This window comes from Fukomys damarensis, unplaced genomic scaffold, assembly GCF_012274545.1.
Source record: "Fukomys damarensis isolate Sample0158 unplaced genomic scaffold, DMR_v1.0_HiC HiC_scaffold_31, whole genome shotgun sequence".
NCBI lineage: Eukaryota > Metazoa > Chordata > Mammalia > Rodentia > Bathyergidae > Fukomys > Fukomys damarensis.
The window spans coordinates 3,009,078-3,036,535 of NW_022900943.1; the positions used below are offsets into that span (position 1 = coordinate 3,009,078).

At 42.0% G+C, this 27,458-nt stretch overlaps 1 protein-coding gene and 1 long non-coding RNA gene across 3 annotated transcripts in view; both read right to left on the reverse strand.

Moving 5' to 3' along the window:
- The window catches only part of Sh3gl2 (SH3 domain containing GRB2 like 2, endophilin A1), a 156,682-nt gene extending 130,227 nt beyond the window's left edge, over window positions 1-26,455 (reverse strand). The window contains exons 1-4 of one of the 2 annotated variants that reach the window (XM_033757654.1): window positions 26,379-26,455; window positions 25,425-25,565; window positions 23,200-23,343; window positions 22,003-22,067 (exon numbers count right to left, since the gene is read on the reverse strand). In XM_033757654.1, the coding sequence (XP_033613545.1) occupies window positions 22,003-22,067; window positions 23,200-23,296 (162 nt within the window). In that variant the 5' untranslated portion in view covers window positions 23,297-23,343; window positions 25,425-25,565; window positions 26,379-26,455. Of the gene's footprint in view, window positions 1-22,002; window positions 22,068-22,236; window positions 22,271-23,199; window positions 23,344-25,424; window positions 25,566-26,378 lie in introns of those variants that run through there. The other variant, XM_033757655.1, reaches the window with a different exon arrangement.
- LOC117283840 lies at window positions 7-13,242 on the reverse strand. Its single transcript, XR_004514858.1, has 5 exons — window positions 11,578-13,242; window positions 8,904-8,972; window positions 8,324-8,436; window positions 6,655-6,761; window positions 7-6,460 (listed from the first exon to the last, which is right to left on the reverse strand). It is a non-coding gene; the product is annotated as an uncharacterized LOC117283840 (long non-coding RNA).
- Window positions 26,456-27,458: the final 1,003 nt, after the last annotated feature.

The window sequence follows — 27,458 nt, forward strand, 5'->3', positions numbered from 1 at the left end:
GGCTGGAGGGTCGCCGAGTGAGGGCGTCTCACCTTCCGCTCGCAGCCGGGACTCGGCCCGAACCGGACGGAACGCGGCTGCACGCAGGCACCGCTGTGAATCTCAATCTAAGCTCATCCTTTCGGGACCTGAACAGGGGCGGTACCAGCGGGACGCGTCTGGAGCAAGGGAGGCTGACGAATGAGGCACGGGGCAGAGCAGCACCGGGGGAGGCAGCCTCTCCGGGTCTTCCTGGGGAGCCCACCCCACGGGAAGGAGCCTTCACATCGCCCACACGGGGACCAGAGCGACAACAGAGAAGGTGACAGAAGCCGGATTGAGCAAAGGGACAGTGGGCCGAAGGGGATCCCTAGAAACAACCTTACCGTCTCCACCACCGGGCCACCTGGCAGGAAGCTCACGCCCAGCCCCAGCCTTCCAGCCTCCGCTGCCTGGGCTTGGGGCCAGTATCGGAGCGGGGGATCCTGTCCGGCCGCCCGGTGCCAAGCGTGGCTCTTCTCGCTGAACTTAAGTTAGTCGAGCAGACAGTGGTGGACACTAGAGCCGTAAACACGCGTCCACGGAGAGAAGGGGGCAGAAGCCGCCCGTCTCTGTGCGGCACCTCCCGCTGATAACCCTAAGAGTTCGGAGTTTCCTTTTTCGAACCCCTGTGCTTAAGTGTTTAGGTAGTGAGGGAAGGAGACTGTTACTTCTGGGCAGAGAATGTAACTCTTGGTGCAAAATATCAAAGTCTTGCCCCTCTGCGTTGATATTCTAGACAGATGTGGTCGGTCAGCCAGGGTCCGGGCTGAGGGGAAGGCCCACAGGGTCCCCAAGCCAAGAGTAATCCTGAGAAGGTTTAATATTCCCAGGCTGGGAGGAATTTACTTTTTCTCTATTTGTTCCGAATTTTTCAATGTTACCCCATGACAGTACTATATAATGGGAAAGTGTCCTGTAGTTTTTACTGTTTAGTCCCTCTCTGGAAAATGGAGCATTTCCTAAGCAGTGGGCCTTGGCTAAAGCTGCCAGGAGGATGAGCTGTAACCTCCAAAGCCCAGGGCCTGGGACTCGCGAGGTCTGACCACAGAGGCGTGAATCATGGATCGGGGACCTGAAGAGTCTCCTCAGAACTTTGACAATTGACTAAACCTAAATCCAGAGCCAGTCTCTACCTTTTCCTGGTTCTCCACCCACCGACTTAGAAGGCTTCTACTTCTGAACTTCAGGGAACCCATTTTGGGGGAAAGAACCACTTAGGAGCTCACATCCCTTGGAAACTACTTTGTTAACTCTCCCGACACCCCCTAAATCCCATCCACATTCGGTGTTTCTGTTGAAGCCCCGGTTGGTACCTGTAAACAGCTCTGAGATGTTGTCCTTGAAGAAAATTGTTGAGCTCTTCCTACTAGCAGGTGTCACAGTCAAGGGTGCTGCGTGAGACGGGAGGAAAAGACAACAAGTCATGTACGAATTGGACCTGGACCTCAAGGAGTCTCAAGGCTGGCAATTTTGAAGCCTTTTTTGGTGGCCATTTGTTGGGATTCGAGCAGAGAAGATAAATGCACCAGACTGAAAAAAAAAATTCACACGTAAGCATCCCCCTTTGGGTGCAAAGACCGTGACAGAAGCTCTGTGGAGAAACCCAGAAGCACAGCACGGCGAGAGGGGAACCAAAGGTCAACAAGGAAGAACTTTGACGAAAAGTGGTTCCAAGTCAACGTACTGCCCCTTGGTCTCCTGAGGTAGTCGGTGTAAAAGGCTGGATAAACCCGGCTCTGCTCGAGGAAGTCCGATCGCGTGAAGCCCGCACAGCACCGCCTCCCTGCCGGGCAGTAAATCCACTGTGAGCTGCAGGTCCATCGCGTCCCCACACACTGCATCTTCTTGCATTGCACCGAAGCTTTCGGCAAATACCAGACCGCTAGGCCGCGCACAGGGGCGCATGGCCAGCACCTTCTGGAGGACTCCTCCTGCCAGGGAGCAGAGGGAAAGCAGCAGCCTCCCTTTTCCCGCTCCTCCGACACTGCTCCAGCCTTCGGGTGTAGGCTTTGTGAGCTCTGGGAACGGCAAACCAAAGGCATTAAGTCTGAAGCTCCTGCTTTACAGCTGAGAAAACAGGCAATTCAAGGAAGCGGCACCCGTCCTCTACCCCAGCGTCGAGCCTCAGTCAGGGCCAGGCTCCAGTCGGTCCGATAAACGTGAATGGGTGCATGCACGAGTGAGTCCGCCGTGCTACTGATGGCCCTCTTCTTACAACACTGGGTCATGCTCAGCACTGCTCACCGGAGAAAACTATACTAAAACACGGGCTTTTCAGGACCCAAACCCCTGTTCTGGGGTGAGTGAAGCTTAGTGTTTTATGCCTTCGGACCCTAAGAGCACTTGCCCCTTCCCAAAGTAGGCAAGGCTAAGAAGCCCTTTCCTACAGGAGACAAATCAAAAGAGAGACCACCTCATTTCCTGCTTTCAGGTTTGTCGTCTGTTACTTACCCTCCAAAAGATATACAGGGAGAAGCTTATTTTTTATTGCTTTGTAGTACAGTGTGTGTCTTTCTCCTTTCCTTCTCTCCCACATATAACCTCCCTAGAGCAAAGGGATCTCTCCAGCAAAAGCTCCATCACTGAGCTAGACCCCGTTACCGCAGTCACAAAGGTGGGGGCAGGAGAAGGAGGGACTTAAGCAAGTGAGGGGCTCACAGTGAGCTCACACCGGGCTGTATTAATTACGCACATCCTAGTTTGAAATGCTTCTGACTTCTCTAGGAAAACCTATCTCCAAGTGCCTATCTCTAGTGCCCTTCCCCTGGAGTTGTTCCCCAGCTTCCTAAATTCCTGTCCTCTGTTCATATTTGGAGTCGAAAGTCTTGATTGTGCCTCTCTATTGTGAATTTAGTCTAATGTGCATTGTAGACATTCATATTACATTCTCCAAGTTCAGGTCTTTTATAGCTTTTGACACATAATACAGACACTACTTATGGGCTAAATAAAATTTTAACAGCCTGATGACATTTCAAAAGCCAGGTCCAGCAGAGGAAAAGGCTGAAACTTGCTGGACCTCACTCCCTCTGAGCAAATTGTTCAGTAGTTTTGGTTGCTATTGCCTTGATATCCACCCTGTATCTCCTGAGTCCCTTCAGTTCTGAGAGTTTCTGATGTCCTTCCTGTAAAGTCCCTCTTTGTTTTAGTCAGGGAATATTCCTTTCTCTTACTTGCCATCATCTAACTCTGAGCATGCATTCCCTCCCCCTTCCCTGGAATAATATTCTAATTTCTGTTCTATTTTTGCTCAGATAGTAACTCAAACACAGCTATTTAGGAAACTATACTTCCTGTTAAGCATTGCCTACATTGGGCTCCTGAGAGGAAAACAGACAGACTGAATGACAAGGTGTGTAATCTTCTAGCAAGTGTCAATTTTCCCTGCAAAATACTGCCTTTCTAATTTACAAATCAAACCTGTAACAGGCTGCCAGGGCCTGAACCTCCCAGCCCCTGGGAATTGGAACTGAATGCTTGTAAATAAATGCGAAGCAACTGAACTTCAATAGGGCAGAGCCCACTCTTGGAATTAGAACAGCCTTAATTGTTAGAGCTTCCCCACCATTGGCTTATCTGTCCTTTTCTGCAACAGATACTATAATTGGCTTATCTGTCCTTTTCTGCAACAGATACTATAATTAAAGATGTCAAAGACATGCTGCTACCCCTGCTCATAGGCCAGGACTAGTCAGCCCTTGAAGGGAGGTGTTAAAGAGGCCAAGTTCTGTTGCTATTTCAGTAGCTGGTTAGCAGTGCAGAAGAAAGCTACTTCTTAGTCATACCATGTGTTTTACTTTGTCATCGGGAGGATGCATTCTTCTGGCTACAGAGAAGTCCAGGTAAGACAGGAGATACGATTTCGTTTCACGCAGAACTATCAACAGTACTGAGAACTCGGGGTATAACTTGCCACTGTCGGTGGTAGCTTCATATATGAAAATGATAATAATAACACATGTATTCTACCTTCCTATTGTAAAGTGACAAAAACTATACTTCAAAGGGGATGAAATAAGAGACAGGTTACAGATATTTAAAATGATTTATCTGTCTTATGAGGGTTTTTTGTGGGGGTTTTATCTTGTTTGTTTTGCCTTTTGTCTCTTACTGTGCTTTGGAGATTGGCTGTTTGATTAAATGTGCTCTGCTGACTTCAAGGTCAGCAAGCCAAATGTAAATTAACAGTTCTGCATCTCTGACATTTAAGTTAGCACTGAAACTCCCCTACTTCTTGTGAATACCAATTTTTGCCCAAAGTCCAGACCCAGAATATATGCCAAGTGGGGGTTTCCTTAGAACAAAACTTTTGAAAACATTCTTAGTTCCTGTGGTAGAGTCCAGTTGAGTTGGGGAACCTTGGACAGTGACTCTTAAGGCACCCTGAACCTTGAAGTTGTATTACAACAAGCGGGGAGGAACTCTCATCCCAGACTGCAAGCATAGGACCAGAGAGCACATGCAGGCAGAGCTGAGAAGGCATGGAAGGGGCGGGAATGCAGGGAGCAGAGGTAGATGCCCCTACCTCCTCCATCAAGAGACAAGCCTGTCCTGAGCGCAAGACTCACAAGGGCGATGGTGAGGCCTCTCTCTCTCTCTCTCTCTCGTCTTGGGAAACACATAGTATTGAGGACTCTGTGCCCTCTAGTTGCTTTCCTACCTGTCCAGCCTCATACCAAGCACCTGGCACCCCTCATACACCCTGCGCATACAATCAAAGGTCAGCCCCCAATGTACCCTTTTATCTGACCAGGGCTTTCCACGTACAGTAGTGCTCTCTCCGTCTATTTGTTTCCTGCTTTCCACCTGGCTGACTCTCTGCACGTTCTTCAGATTAGCTTTTGTCAAAAGGCCTTTCCGACCTCCCTAAGAGGGTCACATCTCACCATTACAGTCTATTAGAGCTAAGCACTGCTCTCCTTTGATGTGCTTTCACAGTTCTGATTTTGCATGTATTAATAAAGTGCTTTGTAAAAACATCTGTCTGATCTCTTCTCCTGGACTCTGCAAGCTCTGTAGGGCCCACACTACTGGGTTTTACTCACCACTGCTTGCCCAACATAAACAAAGGAGTCTGACATACACAGATACTCTACGGGGCGTGGAATAAATGAGGGAGGAAGGGATGAGTCAATGAATAAGTGAATGAATAGATGGAGAAGCTTTGGGACATTCAGCGAAACTTAAGAGAAATCAGTGTGTTTCTAAGGAACAGCCTTAGCCTCCTAAGCCTTGCTAAACATGATCAAGGGCCCTACAAATCAGTGAGAAAGTCACATAGTGACACTGCGTGAAACTGCTCCACCAGTGAATGCACCACCAAGCACCTAGTACGTGATAGGGCAAATATAGGCCATGAACCCAAAGCAGGGAGAGGTCCTGGAGAAAAGGCTCTATGAGACAGGAGATGCAGACATTCATTTTGGTTCAGATGCCCAATCTCATCTTCAGAGACTCTCATGATGGCCTGGCGTTATTTCTGTTCCACAAGAAAAGAAATTGAAATAAGGTTGTTAGGCAGTTTGGCAAGAAGCTAGAGGCCTGATTCATTTCATTTCATTTTCTGGGGATTGAGCCCAAGGCCTTCACACTGAGCTACATCCCCAGGCTTTTGTCATTTTTTTGAGACAGGACCTCACTAAATCACTAAATCTCTCGCTGAGTGGGCTCAGATGCGACTCTCTTCTTTCAGCCTCACATGGCTTAGGGACCTCTTCGACTTCGCTGCGGCGTTTGTAATCAGTTGCCACAAACGGGCAGCTCAAGACAACAGGACTGTGGAGGCTACAAGTCTGAACTCAGCGCCAGAGGAGCTGGTTCTTTATGTGGTGCAGAGGGAAACCCTGTCATGATAAACAGCAATCTCTAGCGCGCCCGTCTTACAGATGCATCACTCCAACCTCTGCCTCTGTCTCCACGGCCTTCTATTTCCTCCCTGTCTCTGTGTCTAAAGTCACCTCACCAGAACACCAGTTCTCCTGAAGTAAGGGCCCACCCTATTCCAGCGGGTCCCCGTCCTAATTCCGCTAACTGCATTCGGGATGCCTGTATTTCCAGATAAGGTCACCTTCTGAAGAACAGTGAGACTGGGAATTCCACATGTAATATCTTCTGGGAGACACGGTGCAACCCACAGCCGAGTCTAATTCAGGACTCCGTTTGCCAATACAGCTACTGCCTGCTTTAAAATGGCTCGACTTACAATTTTTTGATGTACCTTCAAATTTTGAAATGTGTTCTTTTCCTAGTCTGGCGATAAGCGGTAGGATGCTCTGAATGCTGGGCCACAGCTCCCTACTGGTCACACGACCAGCATGGTGAGTGATGCAGTGTGCTGGGCTGCGCGTACTTCCCAGTGCTGTGCTGTATGTTTTGCATCCCACCGCATCTACAAAATGCCCCTCTGCTTCCTGTTCCCATGCAGCCATTCTGTCCTGCGCTGTAAGCACATAATTAAATAACTTACGTGAGATAGTCCACATTTTATTACAAAATAGGCTTTGTGTTAATTTTGTCCACCTGAAGGTTAGTGTAAGCCTTCCAAGCATGTTTAAGATGGGCTGGGCTAAGCAATGACGTCTAATGGATTAGGTGTATTAAATGAGGTTTCCACTCATAATATTTTTAACTTACTACAGCTTCATCAGATGATATGTATCTCTCATTCCTTAGCCTTAAATCGCCTTCCCAAAGAGAACAACTCCAGGATACTAGGAAGATTCCCTTAGTTAATGTCACTGCTGAGAGAAATTAAAAAGGAGAGATAAGTTACTTCACACAGCATGTCTCTTCACAGTAATGATATTTGCATGCATTACCTTTGGGAAATCTTCTGGGACCTTTTATCTCAATTCCATATCTGGTACCTCCTATTGCCTTAATCGATATCTAGCCATTTAAACACGTAGTTTAAAGCAAAGTACATAATATCTGTCATCCATTGCACACTATTCCGTGCCCTATCTGGCCAATTCTGGGTAGGAAAAGGAGACTAATGAAGCCTGAAAATACAGAACTTAAATGCAGAGGACTACAAATTCTGCATTACAGTACTCTACAGTTTTGAATAAGATCTTTGGGTTTACAGATCTTCCCAATGAAAAGCTAAAAATGTTTGTAAGCAACCCATTAACAATCCTCACCTTTACACATTAAACATTCAGGGGAAATAGGAGCCGTAATTCGATCCACTATCAGCAGAAGATGCGCATCACACTTCAGAGAGTTCAGTTTAAGAATTTTGCAAACCAGGAAGGGATACAAGGCTCAGGCCTAGATTTTGTCATGAAATTTTTTCAAATGTAAGTAAAAACTGAGACACTGGGCAACTGTGCTGGATCGCCTCATCAGCATGGACAGAAGAGAGCCCCGAGGAGTGACTGCAGTGTCATTGAGACCTGTGAGACCACGAGCCGAACTGCACCTCCCGCCTTTAAACTGCAGGTGTCGGGAACTCTGTCCCAGCAACAGGAAGCTGATGGACACACTTGCCCAGTCTCCGTTTGCCTAGTATTTGTTACTGTTTAAATAACTGAACATGCTTTAAACGTTTTTTGGTCTCTTAACAGTTTCAAGATGGTTACTAGAGTTTCAAGATGGTTAGTTATACCAAGGAGTGGGAAATTTTAATTTTTTTCAAAATATTTTATAGTGACAATTTACTAAAATATTCTTTAGCTAACAGAATTATTCATGATGAATGTAAGCTTTTTTAAGAACAATTTCCAAAACCAATGTATATTTAACATAGCTTGTGGAAAATAGGACTACTGTAAAAAGCTCATACCACTCAATAAAAAAAGCAAAATATTACACTCAATAGGAAAATGAACAAAGAATATGGGCGCCTCCCTGAAGTTATATAAGCAGTTATCATGTGTGAAATGCTGTGGCACACGAAATGGGTCTGAAATTATATCAAGTTCACTAAATTGGCAAATATTTAAATACCTATTTTAATAAAGGTTTCATGCTTCCTGCATAGTTCCAGTTAGAATAAAATCCATTTGATTATTGAAAATCCATTTGGCATTACACATCAACTAAAAATTGGAACTAAAAATTGGACTATTAACTCAGTATTTTATATCCCCAAAAGTATCTTAATTAAATAGAATTTCAGTCAACGAGTCATCAAGGAAATTCAAATCAAAATCACAGAGACATGTAACTTCATAACCAAAAAGATTATTAAATTTTAAAAAATAGATCATAATAAGTATTGGTGAGGACACTCAGAAGGTGAAACCTTTATTTACACAAGGCTGGTGGAAATATAAAATATAAAACTCTGGAAAACAACCTGGCCATTCCTGAACGTTTAAACAGAGCTGCCATGTGACGCATCCATGCAGTGCACATTGCTCTGTGCTCTCTCTGGCCTTAGTCGTATAAAACAGCCAACTCTGGGTGGGCCTGAAAATACAGAACTTAAATTCAGAGAACTAAAAATTTAGAATTACTATATAATTTTGAATAAGTCCTTTGGGTTTACAGAAAAAAACTGGAAATGAAAAGAAAAACTGGAAATGTTTGTGATCAACTCATTAACTTCCCCACTAGTTATATACCCAATAGAAATGAAAATATATGCCCACACCTAAATTGTATGAGTATTTATACCAGCATTATTGAGAACAGCAAAATTGGAAACAATCTAAATGTCCATCAACTGATGAACAGACATATAATGTATAGTAGAGCCATATAAGCGAAATTGTTTTGCAACAAAAATTAAGTGCTAATACATACTACATGTTATGGCTTGTATCTAGATGTCCCCCCAAAGCCTCATGTGCTCATAGGTGGAGCTTTTTGGAGGTGACTGGATCTCAAGTGTGTGATGCTGGAACTAAGGATGTGTGATCTTTAAATTGGCTTACCATAGCTCTAGGTGTGGGTAATGGAAGCCACACCCTGAGTGTGGATGGCACCAATCAAGATGCTTACAGCTTGGATGGGAAGAGAGAGAAAGAGAGAAGTCAAACTTGCTGCTGCTGCTGCTGCTTGCTGCTTCGCTACCTCCTGCCTGCTTTGCCACGGTCTGTTTCTCCCTTGCAATGCCTTTCTACCCTACCACCCTGCCTTGGAGTCAGCCAACTATGGACTAAAACTTCTACAAACTGAGAGCTGAAATAAACCTTTCATCCTTTAATTTTAAGCATCAATATTTTGCTTCAGCAACAAAAAAAGTAACTGAAACATTACAACACGGATCATCCTCGAAAATACAATAAATGAAAACACTACATATGATTCCATTCAAGTAGAATGTCCAAAATAAGCAAATCTGTAGAGAAAATAGATGTTTGGTTGCCCAGTGCTAGCAGAGGGCTGAGGAATTTGGGGTTCATGGATAAAAGATGTAGGATTTCCTTTTGGGATAATGCAAATGTTCTAAATGAACTGGTGGGGAAAAGTGTACAATGCTTTACACTAAAAAATCACTGTATTAAATTTGAGAATTGTATAGTATATCAATTAGGTCTCAATATAATTGTTATGAAAATAGCAATTTAGGCAAAAATTATTACTACATCAAGACAGTCACAACATTATACAACAGGAAAATAATGAAAACAATCTAAAAGTTCATCATTAAGGAATGTTGAAATAAATTATATTGTATCTTCATGAGGAAATATAACATAGCTATTATAAATTTAATGTTCCTGAAGAATATTTATTGATATTCAAATTCAAATAGTATAATAAGATATGTGTGCATAGTCATAAAAAGATCGTAAATATTTTAAAATGTCACAGTGGTTATCTATGAATGGTAAACTTTAGGGTGAATTCTATACTGTTTCTATTCATGGTATCTAAATTCTCTCCCTTGAGAATCTATATAATTGAAACAATGATAACATCAGAGATAATGTATGAATATAGTTATAATTATATTTTAATCTTAAAGTAGTATTTTAGCAAAATTACTGCATAGCTATAATTTTTATATGACCACATTATAGATTCCCAATTAACTGGTATACAGAGGCAGTTTTGGAACGAATAAATTCTTAGAGGAAAAGACTTCAAGTACTGCATTATTTCGATATTCTAGAGTCCTGCCATTTCCTACTCTCTTATTGACGGTTATCTGGGCTGCTTTCACCTGTGGACTGTTTGAATGATGCTGCAGACACTCTTGTTTGCAACAATGGCGACACACTGCAGGCACACCTGCCAGGTGTTCACCCAGGAGTAGACCTGCAAAGCCACAATATAATATATCCTCCACTTTGGTATGTATTGGCAAATAATGTTACAAACTGCTTGTACCGATTTACGCTTTCACCAGCAGTGTTTGACAGTGCTTTTTGTCCACACTGTCACTGAAACTAGCTTTGTAAGTATGCAAAGATATCTGAAATTGATTTTAATTTGTATATTGGTTCATTGATGCACTTGTGAGCATTTTTTCATATTTTTATTGGTCATTTGAATACTCTATTGTCCTCTGTTTCAGACCTCTGAAAATGTCTTCATTTCAACTGCATTTTCTGAGGATGGAAACAGAATTTTAGATTGGCAGTTAAACTTTGTAAAACTTCTTAATATGTGCCTTGATGTTTTTTCACAAGTATAGGTACTGTTCTTAGCCATTAGCTCTGCATTCATTACCTCTGCTACATTCCTAGACTGCAATTACTCATGTTTTAGACCTTTTTGCTGTACTTCCTGTGTATTTTACCTTTTCCTCTGTATTTTTATCTCCCCATGCTTCATTCAGGCTTATCTTTTCATAGCTATATTCCACTGTGTGTTCAAACTGTCATTACTTGTTTGAGTTACTGTATAAAAATATAACTGGTTTGTTTATACTGGCTGTCCGTGAAATCATCTTGTCCTTGGGATTTTCTATGCATGTGAACACACAGTTTGCGAACATGTGGTGTGTGGATGGTGATCACTTTTCCATTTCCAGGGAATGATTTCTTTCCCTTGACCTACGGCACTGACCAGGACCTTCAGTGAAATGCTGCAGAACGGTGGTAACAGTAAGTATCTGTTTCTTTTTCCTGGTCACACTTTCAGTGCTGTCTCATTACATGTTGTGTCAGCTTATCTTCTATTTTTAAAATTCCCACCTAATACTAGTTTTCTAGGACTTTATTATAAAGTTGCTTTGATTTCATCCAGTATTTTTGCTGCAGTTATGGAAATAATCATATTTTCATTGATTTTCAAATATTTAAATAATCTTACATTCCTGAAAAAACTACATCTTGCTCATATTTTTCTATATTTTATAAATCAAAGATTAAATTTTCCAGTACTTAGTTTTAGATTTTTATATACATTCATAAGTGTAATGGTCTATTAGATCCTTTTCAGAATATTTGTTAGATTATTTCAGACAACTGAAGACATAAGTATTCTTGAACCATTTTAATTCAGTTTTATAACAGTGATTCTAAACTGAGCTGTTATCACGGAGGGCACCACACTAAATAGGGAAAATATTATCTTGACACTTACATAGGCAAAATATAAGTAAAATGGGAAAAATTAGACTCATATCATTACAAAAAAAAAAGATCCCACACTTACTACTGTCGTGGTCATGGCTCAGCAATGTCCACAGTGGCCTGGCGGGAAATGGCTTTCAACTCACCATGTAAAAAAAAGAAAAAGAAGAAGAAAAATAGCTAATGGGTCAAACTTAGAGTCCTAGGTCATATCCCCAGTCTATCTGTGCCAGGAATCATTAGAAAATAGATAAGGAAAATCCCATGTGTTAAGAAGTCCTTCTGTTTATATTTACTCTAATTTATACATATTCAAACAGGTGTTTCCTTTTAGTAAGACCTTACCTAAGAAGAAAAAGACGGTCTGTGAAGCAGAGGGCGTTAAAATCAGCTTCAGATAAATGGTTTGGGAGGACCCTGCCAGATAATATACAATGCCTGCCGCTTTTCCTCCGCCACAGGGAGTATCAGAGACAGGACTCTGCTGAGGAGTAAACATATTCACAGGAAACATCACCAAATCCTCAACAATCTCCAGAGTGAAAAATGAGGACATAAAATGCATGATGAATGACACAAGAAATATCAAAGTAGAGCAAAGACTATGCTAGAAGGGGGAAATGCAGTGACCAAATTCCTTATTACAGCATGTTGTCACAACGAAAATATTTATATTTTCACAGAGCTCTAACACGGTGGGATAAAAGGATCTGTTCCAAGCAGTGACGAAAACAGAAAATACAAATCTTAGAAGCCACCTGGAAAACATGTTCTGCTCTGTACACGCGTGAGCATCCGTGTCAGTGAGTATTTACTGGGTTAGCAGAGAGCCTTGCCTGCAAACACTTGCAGTAAAAAGCACAGAAACTATCCAGTCCTTTCCCCTAGGACCCGGGGCTCCAAAGAGCAAGGTACACATAGCACCTTCCCTGTCTATGGACAGGAGACGCCACTGTTTTCCTTGAACACGACGAGCAACAATTCAATCGAGGGGCTTAAATGTGTCTTTGAAGAAGCAGAGAAGGAAACACACTTGATGACCCTGTACAGCAGGCTTATTCCTCTTACGGGGGATATAAGGAAAGACGAGCTGCAGAAACAGAAGTACACGCAGCCTGGGGTCGTGAACTAAACGCCAGGGGACAGATCACACCTCAGAGACAGGTTCTCCTCTCTCTCTCTCTCTCTCTCCCCGCCATCCCCGAACTATGAAGCCCCCCCTCAGTTTGTTGTTGGTTATCCTGGACCCACAAGTTCAGAGAAACACTAGTTCCCTAGGTAAGAAGAGCTGCCGGCAAGGTGCACAGCAGGATGCGCATGGAGCAGAGCGGCAGCAGTGAGTCTAAAACCAGCACAGCCGCAGGCCCCCGAAGAGAAGGCCTCGCAACCACACAGCCTCGGGAGCTGGGGCCTGACAGCCGGAACCTGTCTTCATCACACAGCGCCAGCATCAGGCCAGCCTCTCCTCCCTCCCCCTGCGCTCCAGCTCCTGTCTGCCCTGGGACCTGACCAAACTGGCGGGGTCTGTAAGAACAGCCTGAGATCTGGATGTTTGTGGGACAGTCTTCCCTCCCTGAAACATGTACTAGAAATTCAAATTTAAAATCCAGAAGAAATTCAAAATTAATAATTGTCCTGAGTTTGAGTCTAAGAAGTGACAAGAGCAAAATAATTTGGTTGTGAAGTCCCATCCATTGACAACTACGCAATCCACAAATTGAATCAGATCTTGATCAACTAAGCGTTCACAGGGACATTTGGAGTACACATCTTTCCTTTCCAAAATGGAGACTTTAAAGACCATTATTTAGTTAATATAATTGCTTTAAAGAAAATAAATCATAGAGTAAGTTGTGTATTACTGCCCTCCAGTGTTCACTGCTGTTACTGACATATTTTATTTGGAGAGATGCTTTCCTGACTTCTTAATTTTGATGAAAATGGCTTGTTTTGTTCAGTGCTCAATGCTCGCTGTCTTTCTGGTTTGAACATTTATTATTCAGAATCAACAAATTGAGGCAATAATAGCAATGACAACAATTAATTACAGCATTAGTTCTAAATGACTATCAAACATCTATAATGATTTTAACCTTAAATCTTTTGAGGGAGTGAATATATCTGCTGTACCAGGGTTGCTGAGAAGTATCAGCGCACAGGACTCCACTCGGGTTTGGTGACATCACAGTGCCTGAAGTTCTCCCAAACTAAACAAAACAATGTTTTTTAGTGTAGTTTTTAATAAGTATACAGTATATTATTTACACCCTTTTCTTAATTAAAAAAAAAAAACAGCGATGTAGCTAATTGACAGAGCCAGAGAACTGGAATTCACAATTGATGTGATACCCTGTTACCAGCTGTCTGTTATGGGCGTGCTGCTTAGCTACTCTGTGCTTGGGGTGTGAAATGGGAGCTCAGGACTAAAATGAGGGTCAAGTCAGGTCAGAAGTGAAAGGCATTCAGCACAGCTCAGTAACAGGAAGCATCACTGCTCAGGAGGATGGGTCAGGGGGGTGATGAGAGCGGCGCAACACACAGTGAATGCCAAGTTCAACTCCGAAAAAGATGATGAAACTATGCTGGCTAAAAAAGCATATGAGTTCCCATGCTAAGTTTAGACAAATCTAATGGTCAGCAGTGATTCCACTCAGGAGTCGCTATGAAAAGACCAGCAGGAGTTTCCCAGGGGTCCTTTCTTTATTAGTCTCCATCGGTCTTCAGACAGTTTGGGCTACCGTGGGTGGAATTATGAGAAACACCGATAATAAGTGACCCAAATCCTCCCCAGCTGCAGGACAGGGGCTAAGGACCGATTTAATTTAATTGAGAGCAGATGTAACACTTCCGCTTCCACTGATTGCACAGTCACAGGCACATACACACAGAGACACAGATTTCTTGTTTAGTTGCTTTACAGCCTTGTGTGCTGGTAGAGTAAAGGAGGACATGGGTTTGCTGAATGAATGACCATTCCTAATCTGCCCTGGATCCCCAGGACAGAAACTTCTGCAGAAAATGAGGTGGGCCACACAGGAGTATAACAAAACACCCAGGTGTCACTTAATTCTACAGCTATTTTACGTGAAATGGGTGAATTACTGAATTACTGAAAGGGATCCACCCTTTGTTCCTACCACATTGCTTACCAAAGATGATAACTACTGACCAACTAATGGGTTGGTTGTTGTTTTTGTCAACCCCTGAAGCAGAAAATCTAGTAAGTAGGAAAAGTCACTGAGTCTGAGAGGACAACTAAACTTGCATTATAGAAAGTGAGCAGTGTGGCATTCACTAGTAATTAGAAGTGCTTCCTCTGTCGTACATAGTATTAATTTTGAAACTCTAACGGATTCCTAGTGAAGGCAGTGCCTTGCGCTACCTGGTCCTCGTCACCAGATTCACTTTGTTCTAGACTTTTGTTGTCGGTGCTGTCATCACCTTGGTTTTCAGACTCACTATTCTCAAAGATAAATATCCAATCCAGGAGGCCAGGAGCGCTGAGCACCAAAGCGGAGGAGTTCTGAGCAACAAGGCAGCACTCCCAGAGGACCTGCAGAGCTCATGTCACTGGTCCCTTCTGGTCCCCTCACATGCTCGCCTAAATGCGTTGCTTCCACTTCAGATGCCTCCAGATTCTAATGACCGAATTCAGTACCCAGAAAAAGTGAGAAAAATGCCCTGGCCCTTTGGGAAACAATGACAAAAAAATATGTAAGACAAACATAGATACTTTTTTTTTTTAAGCCTGTAGGAAGTAAGAAAAGATCATTCGTAACACCAGCATCAAAGAGAACCTTTGGCATTTGCCCACTCACAAGGTCCTAATAACCTCAATGAATATGGACTTTATATGCCATAAACACAAACTGAGATTAACAATGCCAACAAGCATGAAAAAGTGGAGGGGACCAGGGGACAGGGAGGAGAGGGAAGGGAGGGAATTAAAGAAAAGAAACAAGCTGCGTTATGTACATGAGCTGACTCCCCAGGACGACTGTAAAATGTATGTACTGCAAACTTGTACTAACAAAATGAAATTTTAAAAAGAAAAAAAGAACTTTTGAGAAGCCCCAGATTTTAAAATGGAAACATCTTTTGTTCAAGCCTGCCATCTTCAGGTCAATTAGAGAAATACTAAGTCTTGTTGGAGAATCTATGCCATATTTTAAAAAAAAAAAAAAAAAGCAAGATTTTTGGAGGGAATGAAAACTTAAAGAACAAACAGTGTAAAAAAGTAAAAAAAAAAAAAAATCTCAGAAACTGTGACTCTAAAGCTTTCCACTACCGCACACTGATTGAATCTGACTGCCAGTTTCCTCCAGCTAAAGACCCCCAGGAATATACTCGGAATGGAAACTTGCGGTTTTTTATGTTGCAGGGAGAACCTGCTACATTGGGAACTGTGGCGGATCTCAGTGAGAGGCTGTCCACGGCTGTATTCCAGCATCCAGGGTTTAAGGCCTTTGCTCTGGCTGGGAAGTGCGGGGCTTGTTACAATTAACGGACCAATACTGAGAGTGTTGTTACCTGGAGTCCGCACTGTATTCAGATTCCCTGTGTCCACTGCACGTCCCTTTCCTCCCCTCCCTTTCTTTCCATTTCTTCCCTCCTCCCTCTCCTCTCCTCCCTGTCCCTCCTTCCCTCCCTCCCTCCCTTCTCTTCCTTTTTCTCTCTTCCTTCCATCCTTTCTTCCTTGTATCCTTTCTTTCTTTCGGTGTCTCTGTCTCTGTGACTCTCTCTCTCTCTCTCTCTCAGCACTCATTATTGAAGACCTCACATGCACACAGTACACCCCCAGCCACTACTGCCCCTTTTGTGTCCCCAAATCTCGTCCAGATTACACTTAATTACTACATCATATCAGGCTGTCTTTGGGAGTGACAGTTTCTCAGACTTGTTTCTGATCACCATGACTATTTTTGACGGGTACAAGTCAAGTGTTTTGTAAAACACTTCTTCACTGGAATTTAACACTTTCCTCATGATTAAACTAGGGTTTTAGGCTTGGGGTTGAGGGAGCTACAGAGGTAAAGCCTCACTTTTATCATATATCAAGATGTATCATCAACACGATTTATTACTGTTGACACTGACCTTGTCATGTACCTGAGGGAGTATCTGTTAGGTTTCTCTACACTGGTCACCATTTCCATACTATAATCTTTAAAAAGAAGTCACTACACACAGAACACACAGAGAGTGGAAATTTATACCATCACTTCTTTCTTGAGGGCAGAGTACCTACATAAATTATCTGGAATTGTACATGGAAGTTTCTCACTTTCTTTCTCCTTTGTCTCTGTCTCTCTCATTCATTCTTTTTTATTTCAATCGTTTTTTGTGTCTGTATGGACTCGTGAATATTGTTTTATACTTTGGCTAATAATCCAGTGTAATTTTATGTAATTTTTGATCACATTATACCAGGAATTTTTTTTATTGGTTTTGTGTCCCTTTGACCTTCCTCCATGGATGTAAAGTTTCTTGTTTTTGTCTCTTTAGCATTTCCTCACTTTCTGCCACTACACCACACTCCAGGGCCACCTTGTATACCTCTTGCCTCAGTTTTAGAATCGGTCATTTTCTCAGGACCCCCCGCTCATTTTAATGGAAAGCACAGTCCAAGGGCTGCATTGCTCAGGAGGATGTTGCTGTTGGACTCTCTCACCAGCATTCACACTGATATTCATCACCACAGATTATTCTAACCTCCTCTCCCTGCACTTTGTAAACTCCCACTCCAACAGTGGAAATCCTGGTTCCCACGAAGTGCCACTTATGTATGTAACTGGGTAGCTCCACGTACTTGCATAAGAGTATAAGAAATGGTAACAGGATTCCCATGAAAAACAACTTTCTCAACTAAAGTTCAATAAGAGCCTACATTTTAAGCATAAATTTAAGGTTTTTTTATAGGATAGCCTGCTTGGAATTTTTAGTTTTTAAAGTATAAACAACTGAAAGACATAATTAAATAAGGATTATCCAAGGGGAATCTCTACGAAAATTGTTCAGAGTACTGATAGTTCCCTAAAGGGGGTTAGCAACAGTGGGATTTTTCCTTCAGGTAAAGAAAGGTGTGGGCTAGACTTGGACTGTCAGAGTAACAGACCACAGTGGGCAAAGACAGCAGCATTTCAGAGCATTCCCATGGCCAGATGAAAAATTATAAATACTTTTGTAAGAAGAGTGTGCAAAAAGCATGGGAATCATTAAGTTCAGCAGAGACTCTGAAATTGACTTAATTGAATTTTTTGTGTTTTACATTGCCAGCTCTTAAAAACTGTCATGTGGCTTGGCCATTGGAGCTAATGAAAGGCCCAAAGGATTTCTAGCGACTCTTTTCAGTTAGTTTTCCTAGAATATGTTCACATCCTTTATGAATAAAAGGGAAAAAATATTTGTACATATGATTTGGGAAAAGAGTTTGCTATGTAGTTACTGTTTTAATCTTTGTGGTTAAACATAAGATAATCCTTTTAACTCAAAGGTAATCAATGAAAGACTTTTATTAGAATATGTATATTATTTATCTGAAGAGGATGAATATTTTATGATTTGTCAATTGTAAATTACTAAGCTGGTAGACAAAGACTCATAATAATTAAAGTTTGGAATATTTCAGACAAGGTTAATTAGCTATTGTTTTTAATTGGAAAATGTATTTCCTACCATTACAACCAGCTCTAGAGGGTTATACATATATCCTCTTCTCTGTAGGTATATCCAAAAACATTTTTACATTTAATCTGTTGTTTTAAGAAATGTGTTAATTTTTTTTTTTTTTTTGGTACCAGGGATCAAACTTGGGTCCTTTGGCTTGTGAGACAGCAGCAGAACCACTGAGCTAAATTCCCAGCCATAAGGTTAATTTTATTTAGTAACTAGTTTCTTGTGTGTCTTTTAAAAAATTTATTTATAAACTGTTTAGATATTCAAAGATCATTTCTAATCAGCTTAATCATTTCTGTGTGATCTTAAATATAACAAACGATATGGAATTTACAATGTGGCTAGCATTATATCTTTTATCTAGAACATTATAAATTTTCTTAAAATAAAAAATTTTAAAGGATATTTATTATCATTCTATTTAGCTGAATATAATTCATATATATAAATAATTTTTAATTTTAAACATGCTATGGTAGTTCATTTAACTCATAAAAACTTGTAGGATATTTTGAATTATAAAAAAATTTAACCCTAATTGGAACAAACCAAAATAGTTTCTAATAGTTTTTCTTTTTTTTTTTTTTTTTTTTTTTTTCTTTTTGGTACTGGGGATAGAACTCGGGCCCTTGCTCTTGTGAGGCAGGCACCAGAACCACTGAGCTAAATCCCGAGCCCAGTTTTTCTATAGTGTAAAATAATATTTAAAGAATTTAAATTATACCAAACGTCTTATTTTAGTTTGAAATTAAAACATTTTCTTATTATCTCAAAGCTACAAAAACACAGGTCATTCTACAAAAATATTTTCTAGTATGCATAAAAAATAGTTTTTTGTTTTGGGGTTTTTTTTTGGTACTGGGGATCGAACTCAGGTCCTTGGGGGCTTGAAAGGCAGGTAGCAGAACCTCTGAGCTAAATCCCCGGCCCAAACAGATTTTAATAATAACTTTTTTTGTTACCATTTTTCTGTTCCCAAAACTCCTACAGTACATGAAAAATGAAAGAATTGTTAAAAATCAGTTACTCTTTAATGTTTGTCAGAGAGGCAAAGGGAAAACCGAACAAAAAGTTACATATAATTGGCTTTGATAGGATTGAGCTCTAGATAATTTATCAAGTAATGAAATTTAAAAGCCACCAATTATTAAACCTTGTATAGAAAATCAACGGGCATAATTTCTATGTTAAATAAAATGAGCCTCCCTTTAGATAAACAAGACAATTTTCCCATGAAGATCTCTTTGTCCTTTGCTTTTCAGGTCAAAACTCCCCAAAGTGACCCTTGCAATTGTAAGTGGTCTTTGTGGAATTCTGCCCAGGAAAAGGTCCGTGTGTAAGTTAGCATCACGGTGAGAAAACATGGTGAAGGAAGAAGATACTGGCTTGGCAGAGTGTCATTCCAACTTGGGAAGACTCCCCAGGAACTGACTGGCCCTGTCGGTAAAGACGATGATACCTGTGTAACTCTGTGTCTCTGGAATTTGGCCGAAGGAGCCAGCACAGTCACCTTCACACACACAGGAGTACACACATCTCTCTCTCTTCCTCTCTCACACACACAACTGCTCACGACACAACATCAGGTTACTATTAACTGCTACGAACACACATGGAAAGTCCACTTACAGATACCTACTTCTTACAACTTTCTAGTTCTAAGAAACATTTCACTTGAAGTCAGAGGAAAGCGATCTTTCTTTTCAAGAGAAAGAGCAGGGGACTTTTGAGTGAAAACTGCTTTTAATGTTCTTTGACTAAAGAAGTTTCCACAGAGCCATGGGGGTCTGCCCTGTTAATGGAGGAATCTATTCCATTGATAAGTGCTCCTTAATGCAAGTGCTAATCGATGCCTCTAACTGCTGTGGACCCAAGCTTCCTTATGGCGTCCCTCTTGAGAGGTGAAAAAGACACCAGATATTCCAACTCCTGAGATGTAAGTAAAAGAGTTCTGGAAGTGTAAGGGATAGTGTAAGCAAATGCCAAAAAAGGATTGTGTGAGGCAGCAGCTCACACAGCGCATGCCATTGTCAAACAGAATAAACAGTGTGAGCAATCCATAAAGTAATCATCTTCACAGTCATTTTTGTTCTGAAAAGTCAAGGTAGAATTCCACCCAAACTGTTTTTCACTTAATAAGGCACCTTAAAGAAATATAAATCCTCTCTTCAAGTTCTAGGACCAATTTTATGGATGTAAAGTGTTTGGGATGACACAGTGTGCAAATCCTGAAGTTTCTAGACTGGTCACAAAGTTGCGCTTGGGGTGATGAAGTTGGGAACCAACCAACCAGTTCTAGGTATCAGCATTCTGAAGGTTTCCAACTCATCCACACATCCAGAGGCACACGAGGTGCCCTTTAGATTGATGATTTTGGAAATTGAGTTTCCAAAAGAATGGACATTAATTTAAAATAAACTGCTCTTTAGAAGTGGCTGGACTCTGAAAGGTGGGACCAGCACTTAATGGTACTTAGAGGAGTGAACAGAAATTGAGAGGATTTTGTCAGCAGGCATCTTGCAGATTAATGGAAAATCAAGGAGGACATGGGCAGTTGGTTATGAGTTTGTGCACATCTTGAGATAAGAGGGCTTTGTTTGGTGTGGTTGGTTTTACTGGTACTAGGGATTAAACCCAGGAGACCCACTGCTAACCTACATCCCAAGTTCTCTTGTCTCATGAAGTTGCTCACGCAGGACTCAAACTTGTGATCCTCTTGCCTCAGCCTCCCTCAGACCTGGGATTGTGGGTGTGCACCATGTGCTCCGCTCTCTGAGCATTTTCTTTAAATACTTCTATGATTTGTTAATCTCATGTGTGTCAACAAAAGGCTAGATGAAGCCTGAGTAGCCCTGTTCCTCAGGAAAAAGGCAGGCCTACTTTCTGTTGTGTACCAGCCTGGGCTGTTTCTCAGAGTTGATCTTAAGCTTTACTTCTTGGCAATGTCGTACTGTTTTTCAAAAACTAAATGTGATAATGTCACAGCAATCTCTCTCCCATAAGAAGGCAGCCCACAAATAATTAAAAGACTGCCCAAGGCCTGTGTGATTCCATATTTGGTGTGAAGATCCAAAGTCAGGACAGCTTTCTGGTAAAGGGTTTCGATGCCCTGAAATTGATTCATCATACATCAGCTGTAGGACCTTGAACAAGTTAACGCAGCTAATGTCTGAGTCCCGTTTTCTTCATAGAGTGGTTTTAGGAATGAGACTGGTTGGTGCAACACCTGGATCACAGCTCAATAGTTCACAGCCATCCCTGTCATTACCCCTGAAATTGCATGTAAGGAAGGGAGGCAACTGGCCTTTAGGCAAACGGCAGCTACAGTAGCACTAGCTACCTTCCCTTATTATTTCCTTAATTCTTACTAAATCTCTGGAAGACAAATGGTTCTCTCTGTCATGGGAGACTGGAGACAAGGCAGGAACTAAGACAACACAGCAAAGTCTAGTAAAAAACGCACCCAAATGGAGGAGGCGTTTGTCTCACTGTAAACAGATGGCTACCAATTCTTCCTTCATCTAAGAGGTTGATTCTGCAGTCCAATATGATAAGGATGACACGGCCAGTTACAGTCGCTTTTCTCAATAGTGACAGGAATTTCAAAACAGAAAGATAAGACCTTTGAAATGCTGTGGTTATAAATGAATCAACATTTGCAATTTTTTACAGCAACTCAAAGAAACTGAGCAGTTAATTTTTAATGTCTTGTTGAAGTAAGCGGAAGTCTTGGGCACATTTTATCCTGGTAGTTACTCTGACAGTGTCACAAACAGTGGTGGGGAGGTGCGGTCTGGTGAGTGACAGGACGTTTCCTTTTCTTTTCTCTTACCTGCAGAGTCGAGAACCGCCACCTGGTGAGAGCAGAGCTCCACAACTTCCAGGAGAAAGAGCATCCTAAATGGAAACAAGGCAGGAAGAGGCTGATTGGCTTTTTTTCAAAGAGTAAGTTTCTCTTAAAAGCTAAGTTATTAAGTAAAAGGAGAGCTGTCCACACTGAGGCGTCAAGAGTAAGTGAGAGGGGAACTGTGCTGAGCAATGAGCCGGACTTTCGCGTCTCTCTCACCAGAACCAGGGAGCCTCATTCTGCGTGCGTTAAGCCTGGTGCAGGCTGCTCTCCTGGCCCTCTTCGTGGCGCTGCTTTATTGGTGCCTCTCAGCTGCTTCTCCAGCCAGACAACAGCCGTGGTTCACACCCCTCGTATCCACTCCCCCAAACTGTAGACCAGAAGGGGCCCTTTCACTCTCCTCTGTAAATCCTGAAGGTTTAGAACTCAGACACCAAGAAACTTTAATCTTTCGTTAGTGCTGTTTCTCTTCTTTTGTTAACTTCACTTTGACAATCATCTTGTGCTTTCTCTAGTTAGGTAATTTGTAGATAAATATTTTAAGGCTCATTTGTTCATTTTTACCGACTTGTATTACAGTACAGTTTTCATTTGTAGTTCAAATAACAATTCACAGAACTTTTCATGCGTCAGACCTGAATTACATTGTAGAACCAGACGAAGCGATTTTAACTAATTTGTTCATGAAGGCAAAACAAATCAGTAAAAAAATCCATCCTCTGTCTTCCATTGCTAAAGCATTAAGGCTGGGTGTATGGGTGAGTCCAGCCGTGTTTTTCTCGGTTGCATATGCATGTCCAAATCTGATGGGAATTATTTCAGGAAAATTAAAAATATATTAGCTAATATTTTATTCTTACCTCGGTGAAGTTCTGAGCTGAATTTGTGATGTTCACTTGCAGTTATCAGTTAATTTAAGTGGATGCATTTCCTTTTATTTTTTCAACACAGAATAATTTCAGAAATTAATGGGACTCCCTGGGACGCTTCCAGAAATGCCTGTTAGGCAGTAATCGTGGCCAACCTCCCTTCTACTCTCCTTTGCTCTTCTTCTTCCCCAGTGTCCTCCCTACTCTCTAACTTTCCTCCTCTACTTTCAGGTCATCTTATTTTAATCTCCACAAATAAGAGAAAACATGCAATATTTACCTTTCTACGCTTGACATATTCCACTGAACATACCTTCTGGGCCCACCCCTTTCCCTGCAAATGACAGGATCTCATTCTTCTTCACAGCTGAATAATACTCCACTGTGCACGGAGGCCGTCCTTCCTTCATGTGTCCGTCTGTTGGCAGGCACTCGGCCTGAGTCCGTGCCTTGGCTCCTATGAGTAGAGCACAACAAGCACGGACATGTAGATGTTCCTCTGGGACGCTGGCTTCATTTTCGAGGAGTGGGACAGCTAGATCAGACGGCAGTTCTATTTTCAGGCTTTTGTGGGGAAACGCCACACTGCTTTTCATAGTGGCTGAACGAATAACATTCCAATCAACGGCGTGTCAGCATTCCCTCTTCGTGTCCTCACCAGCATTTGTTACTTCTGCTTGTTTGTCTTTCTATAATAACCGCTCTGACGGGGAGAGCTAAGACTGCGGTGTAGTCTTGACCTGCCTCCGTGTCCAATAGGCAGAGCTCCCTTTCCACTGTGTGGCTGCCTGTGGTCAACAGTCTCTGGTCGGCTCCAAAGTACCCTCTCCCCTCCAGAGTGGGAACCCTGCTTCCCAGAGCCCTTTCCACATGGGCTGCGACGTTCCTCACTCGTGGAGGACCTGCCTGAGCTCTGAAAAGCTAAGCTATACTCTCAGGGTCGCATGGTGGCAAGAGCAGCGCCCCTCGGCCTGGCAGACTGCAGGGACAGAGGCTGCTCATCTGATCGTCACCTGAAGCCGCAGCGCCCTCCCTCCGTCAGCTCCCTCCGTGTGTGCAGCCCAGCCCTGCGTTAATCCCCTCGCTCATGTAACACTCCCGTGGCTCTCTCTGCTAGCATGAAACCTCTTCTGGTACTGTACGCTGTATGACTGGCTGTTGTAAAAGCTCAAAGAAAAAATTCATAAAAATCATAAAAGTTTTGTTTACTAAAAGACAATAATAATTAGTAGAATGGAATAGAGAGTTTTCTACCCTTACAAACAGCTTCATTCACACAAGAAAAAATAAATGTTTGAATGCCGGTAAGGATTCTATATGAAGCACCTATACTGATAAAAATCTTAATGTTTAGTTTGGAAAACACCGCCTTTTCCTGCTTTTTCTTCCGTACTTTCAGAGAAGGCCAGCTGCGTTGCCCAGCTCCCCAGGGTCACTTAGCATGTGCCATGGCAGGTCTCGTGCTTCCCCTCGCTGTACTGAAGTGTAATGTCCGTTTGTTAATATCTGAACTAGGAATTCTCCCGGCACCTGATGTACCCCACTGACATGGGCTAGCAGTCTTCTTGTAATTGTTTGACCTTCTCATCCTCTCTGCATGTTCAAATTACCAAAGGAGTGGATGTGCTAAAACTTTAGTGCCCTGAAACTGTTGGAGGAAAAGGTCACATAAACCCAATGAACACACAATTTTACTTTTCATAGGTGATGAAATCCATGGTACGATATCACACACACCTCACAAAGTTCAGAGAAGCAGTGAGCCTCCATTGATCCCCATGTGTCTCTCTTCATCCTATGTATTTGCCATATGTCAATTTATATTTGAATTAAACACTCAGGGTTCAGAGCAGTGAACCCATTTTTATATGCTTTAAATTTTAGCATATCATCAGACAAGTAAGGAGGTAAATTATTAAACAATAAATAAATATGGAAAAATTATACTTGATTATATTTTGAAACACTATTGAAGGATTTTTTTCTTAGTAAAGACCATGTTAAATTCAAATGAATTGTATTTTCAGGATGAGATATGCTTTTACTTGGTGACAAGTGCCCCTCCCCATCCCACTGTCTTCTCAAGGCAAATTTTGGAAGTTACAATTCAACCTGCAATGGTCTTTGATTCCATAACTTGTAAATGTGATCTTTTTCCAGTCACCGCATTCCAGGCTTGGTGCTGCTCAAAACTGAAAGATTCCTTCACTCAATACATATTTAGTTAGATCATCTATGTGCCAGGCACCAGAATATAGACATAATAAAACACACATAAACAAAAATTGAGATGAAATTTTTGCTATTGTTGGGACCTAGAACATGCTACTCCAAAATATGGTACTTGGAGATTGAGGAAAAATAGCAAAATTAGAAAATTCATTCCCTGATCTTCTCCTACATTTCTTGCGAGAGCTAACCATGAAGGAATTGTCTGACCTTCCTCGGAAGGTCAGCCATTAGCCCCTCAAGTGATAGGTATCGCTATACCTAGAGGAAAGGAATGCAGACATAAGAATCTGAGTAAACGGGACTCACCAAGTTCTCGTCACTTTATTACCAGTGTGCCAGAGCTCCTTTCTGTGCAGTCATTCTGCTATACAACATCCACTCTTCATGGAAGAGAAGCATAAAATGCAAGTTGGTTCTGGGTCTTTAGGTCTTCACATCTGAAGTTCCCTGTGTCACATAAAACTTTGGGTGAATATATTTGTTACACTTTTGTTGTAATAATCTTTTCATGGGCCATAACCCTTGTGAAAGACAAAGAAAAGATTCTACTTTTCCTCCCTTACAGGGTCATATGGCTTTCTGTCCATGGAAAAGATGGATAATAAATGGACAAATGGGGTATGACTGACACCAAGAAAACAAAAAGCCAGGTCAGATGATAGTGACAGGGTACAATATGCTATTTTGGATAAGATGTTAGGGGAAGCGTCTTCAAGAAGGGAACTGAAGTCGGGCGTGGTGGTGCACACCTGTAATCCCAGCACGCGGGAGGCTGAGGCAGGAGGATGATCGCTGTGAGTTCGAGACCAGCCTGAGCTACATAGTGAGTTCGAGGTCAGTCTCAAGTACATAGTGCGACCCTGTCTCAAAAGCAACAACAAAAAAGAAAAAAAATAAGGATACTGTCTGTAACGGTACAAATGAAAAGATGAAAATCAGAAGGGCTGGGCATATAGCTCTGTGGTAGAATGCTTGCCTATAACATGCAGGACCCTGAATTTGATGCCCAATACTGAAAGCCAAAAACAGACAAACAAACAAACAAAAACAAATGGAAAGAAAGAAAGAATCATGTGATTACGGGGGCACAGAGATCCAGACCAAGAACGGATCTGGCACAGATGCAGTGTGTTTGACGAGACTACTGGCAGAGGAGAGGGAGCAAAAGCAGGGAAAGAGAAGTGACAGCAAGCAGCACAGAACCCGAAATAATAATGGCTTTACTTAATGTGGCCTGGATACAGGCAGATCAGGGCTTACCGTGCGGCCTTGCTGTTATCCAGGACCCGGCTTCCTTCCAACTTTCTGTGCTTTTACTCTGTGCCATGGCTGTTGTCATCCTCAAAATGATGCTTGCAGTTGCTAGTAAGAGCATGAAGAAAAAAATAGGAGAAGGTCATCAAGGTACATTGTTCAGAGGAGCTGAACTTGTCGACTTAGTCAAACAAAACTTATGTAGGCCAAACAGTCATCAACTCTCAGTGGTACATCAGTAAGCATCCGTTTAGCTCAGGAGCTTATTCCTGTCTGAAAATCAGCTCATCTTGGTCAGACGTCTTCCTGTGGCTTGGCCTCAAGTAGGACCTGCCAGGCTCAGCTCCTCTGTGATGGCTCGGTTCAGTTCTGGATTCATTTCAGAGCTCAGGCTCGAGAGGCAACTCCTACCCTGGGAAGCCTCACGGTGGTGATGGCAGAGACACAAGCGGGCAAGCACCGTTACACGAGTCTGTTCGTCTTCACAGGACAAAGCAAGAACATGGCTGAGCCACAGTAAAAGAACAGGAAATACATGCTGCTTGCAAAGGGAAGGCGTGTGGAATGCCAGGGAAGTGTAATACTGTTAGTAGGGCGGGAGTAAGAATGAGGATAATAATCAGGTTCTTTGCTGTAATAGGAGCTACCTAAGGTTGCTGTTTTGTTTTCTTTTTCTTTTTGTTTTTCTTTGTTTTTGGTACCAAGGATCGCGCTTGTGAGGCAGGTAGTGGAACCACTGAGCTAAATCCCTGGCCCTAAGGTTGCTGTTTTCTAACTTGCATATGTAGGCTGAAATTAATAAAGCAAGTTATATGACCTATCATGATTCCAATGTCACTATGGGTTACTTAATGGAAAAATTTTAAATGTATCTGGAAGGATTTCTGGTCCAGACACACACATTTTCCTTTCTCCTCTCCACAAAGCACCATGGTAAATCTTGAAAATAATAGCAGGGAACACCGAAAGGAGAACTCTGAAATATGAAGAGAAAGAAAAAAATGATTTGGAATTCCAGGAATGGAGAAACGATATAGTAGCAATTGAGTTTATTTCTCAACGAAAGGCGGCCACCAAAACCTTGCA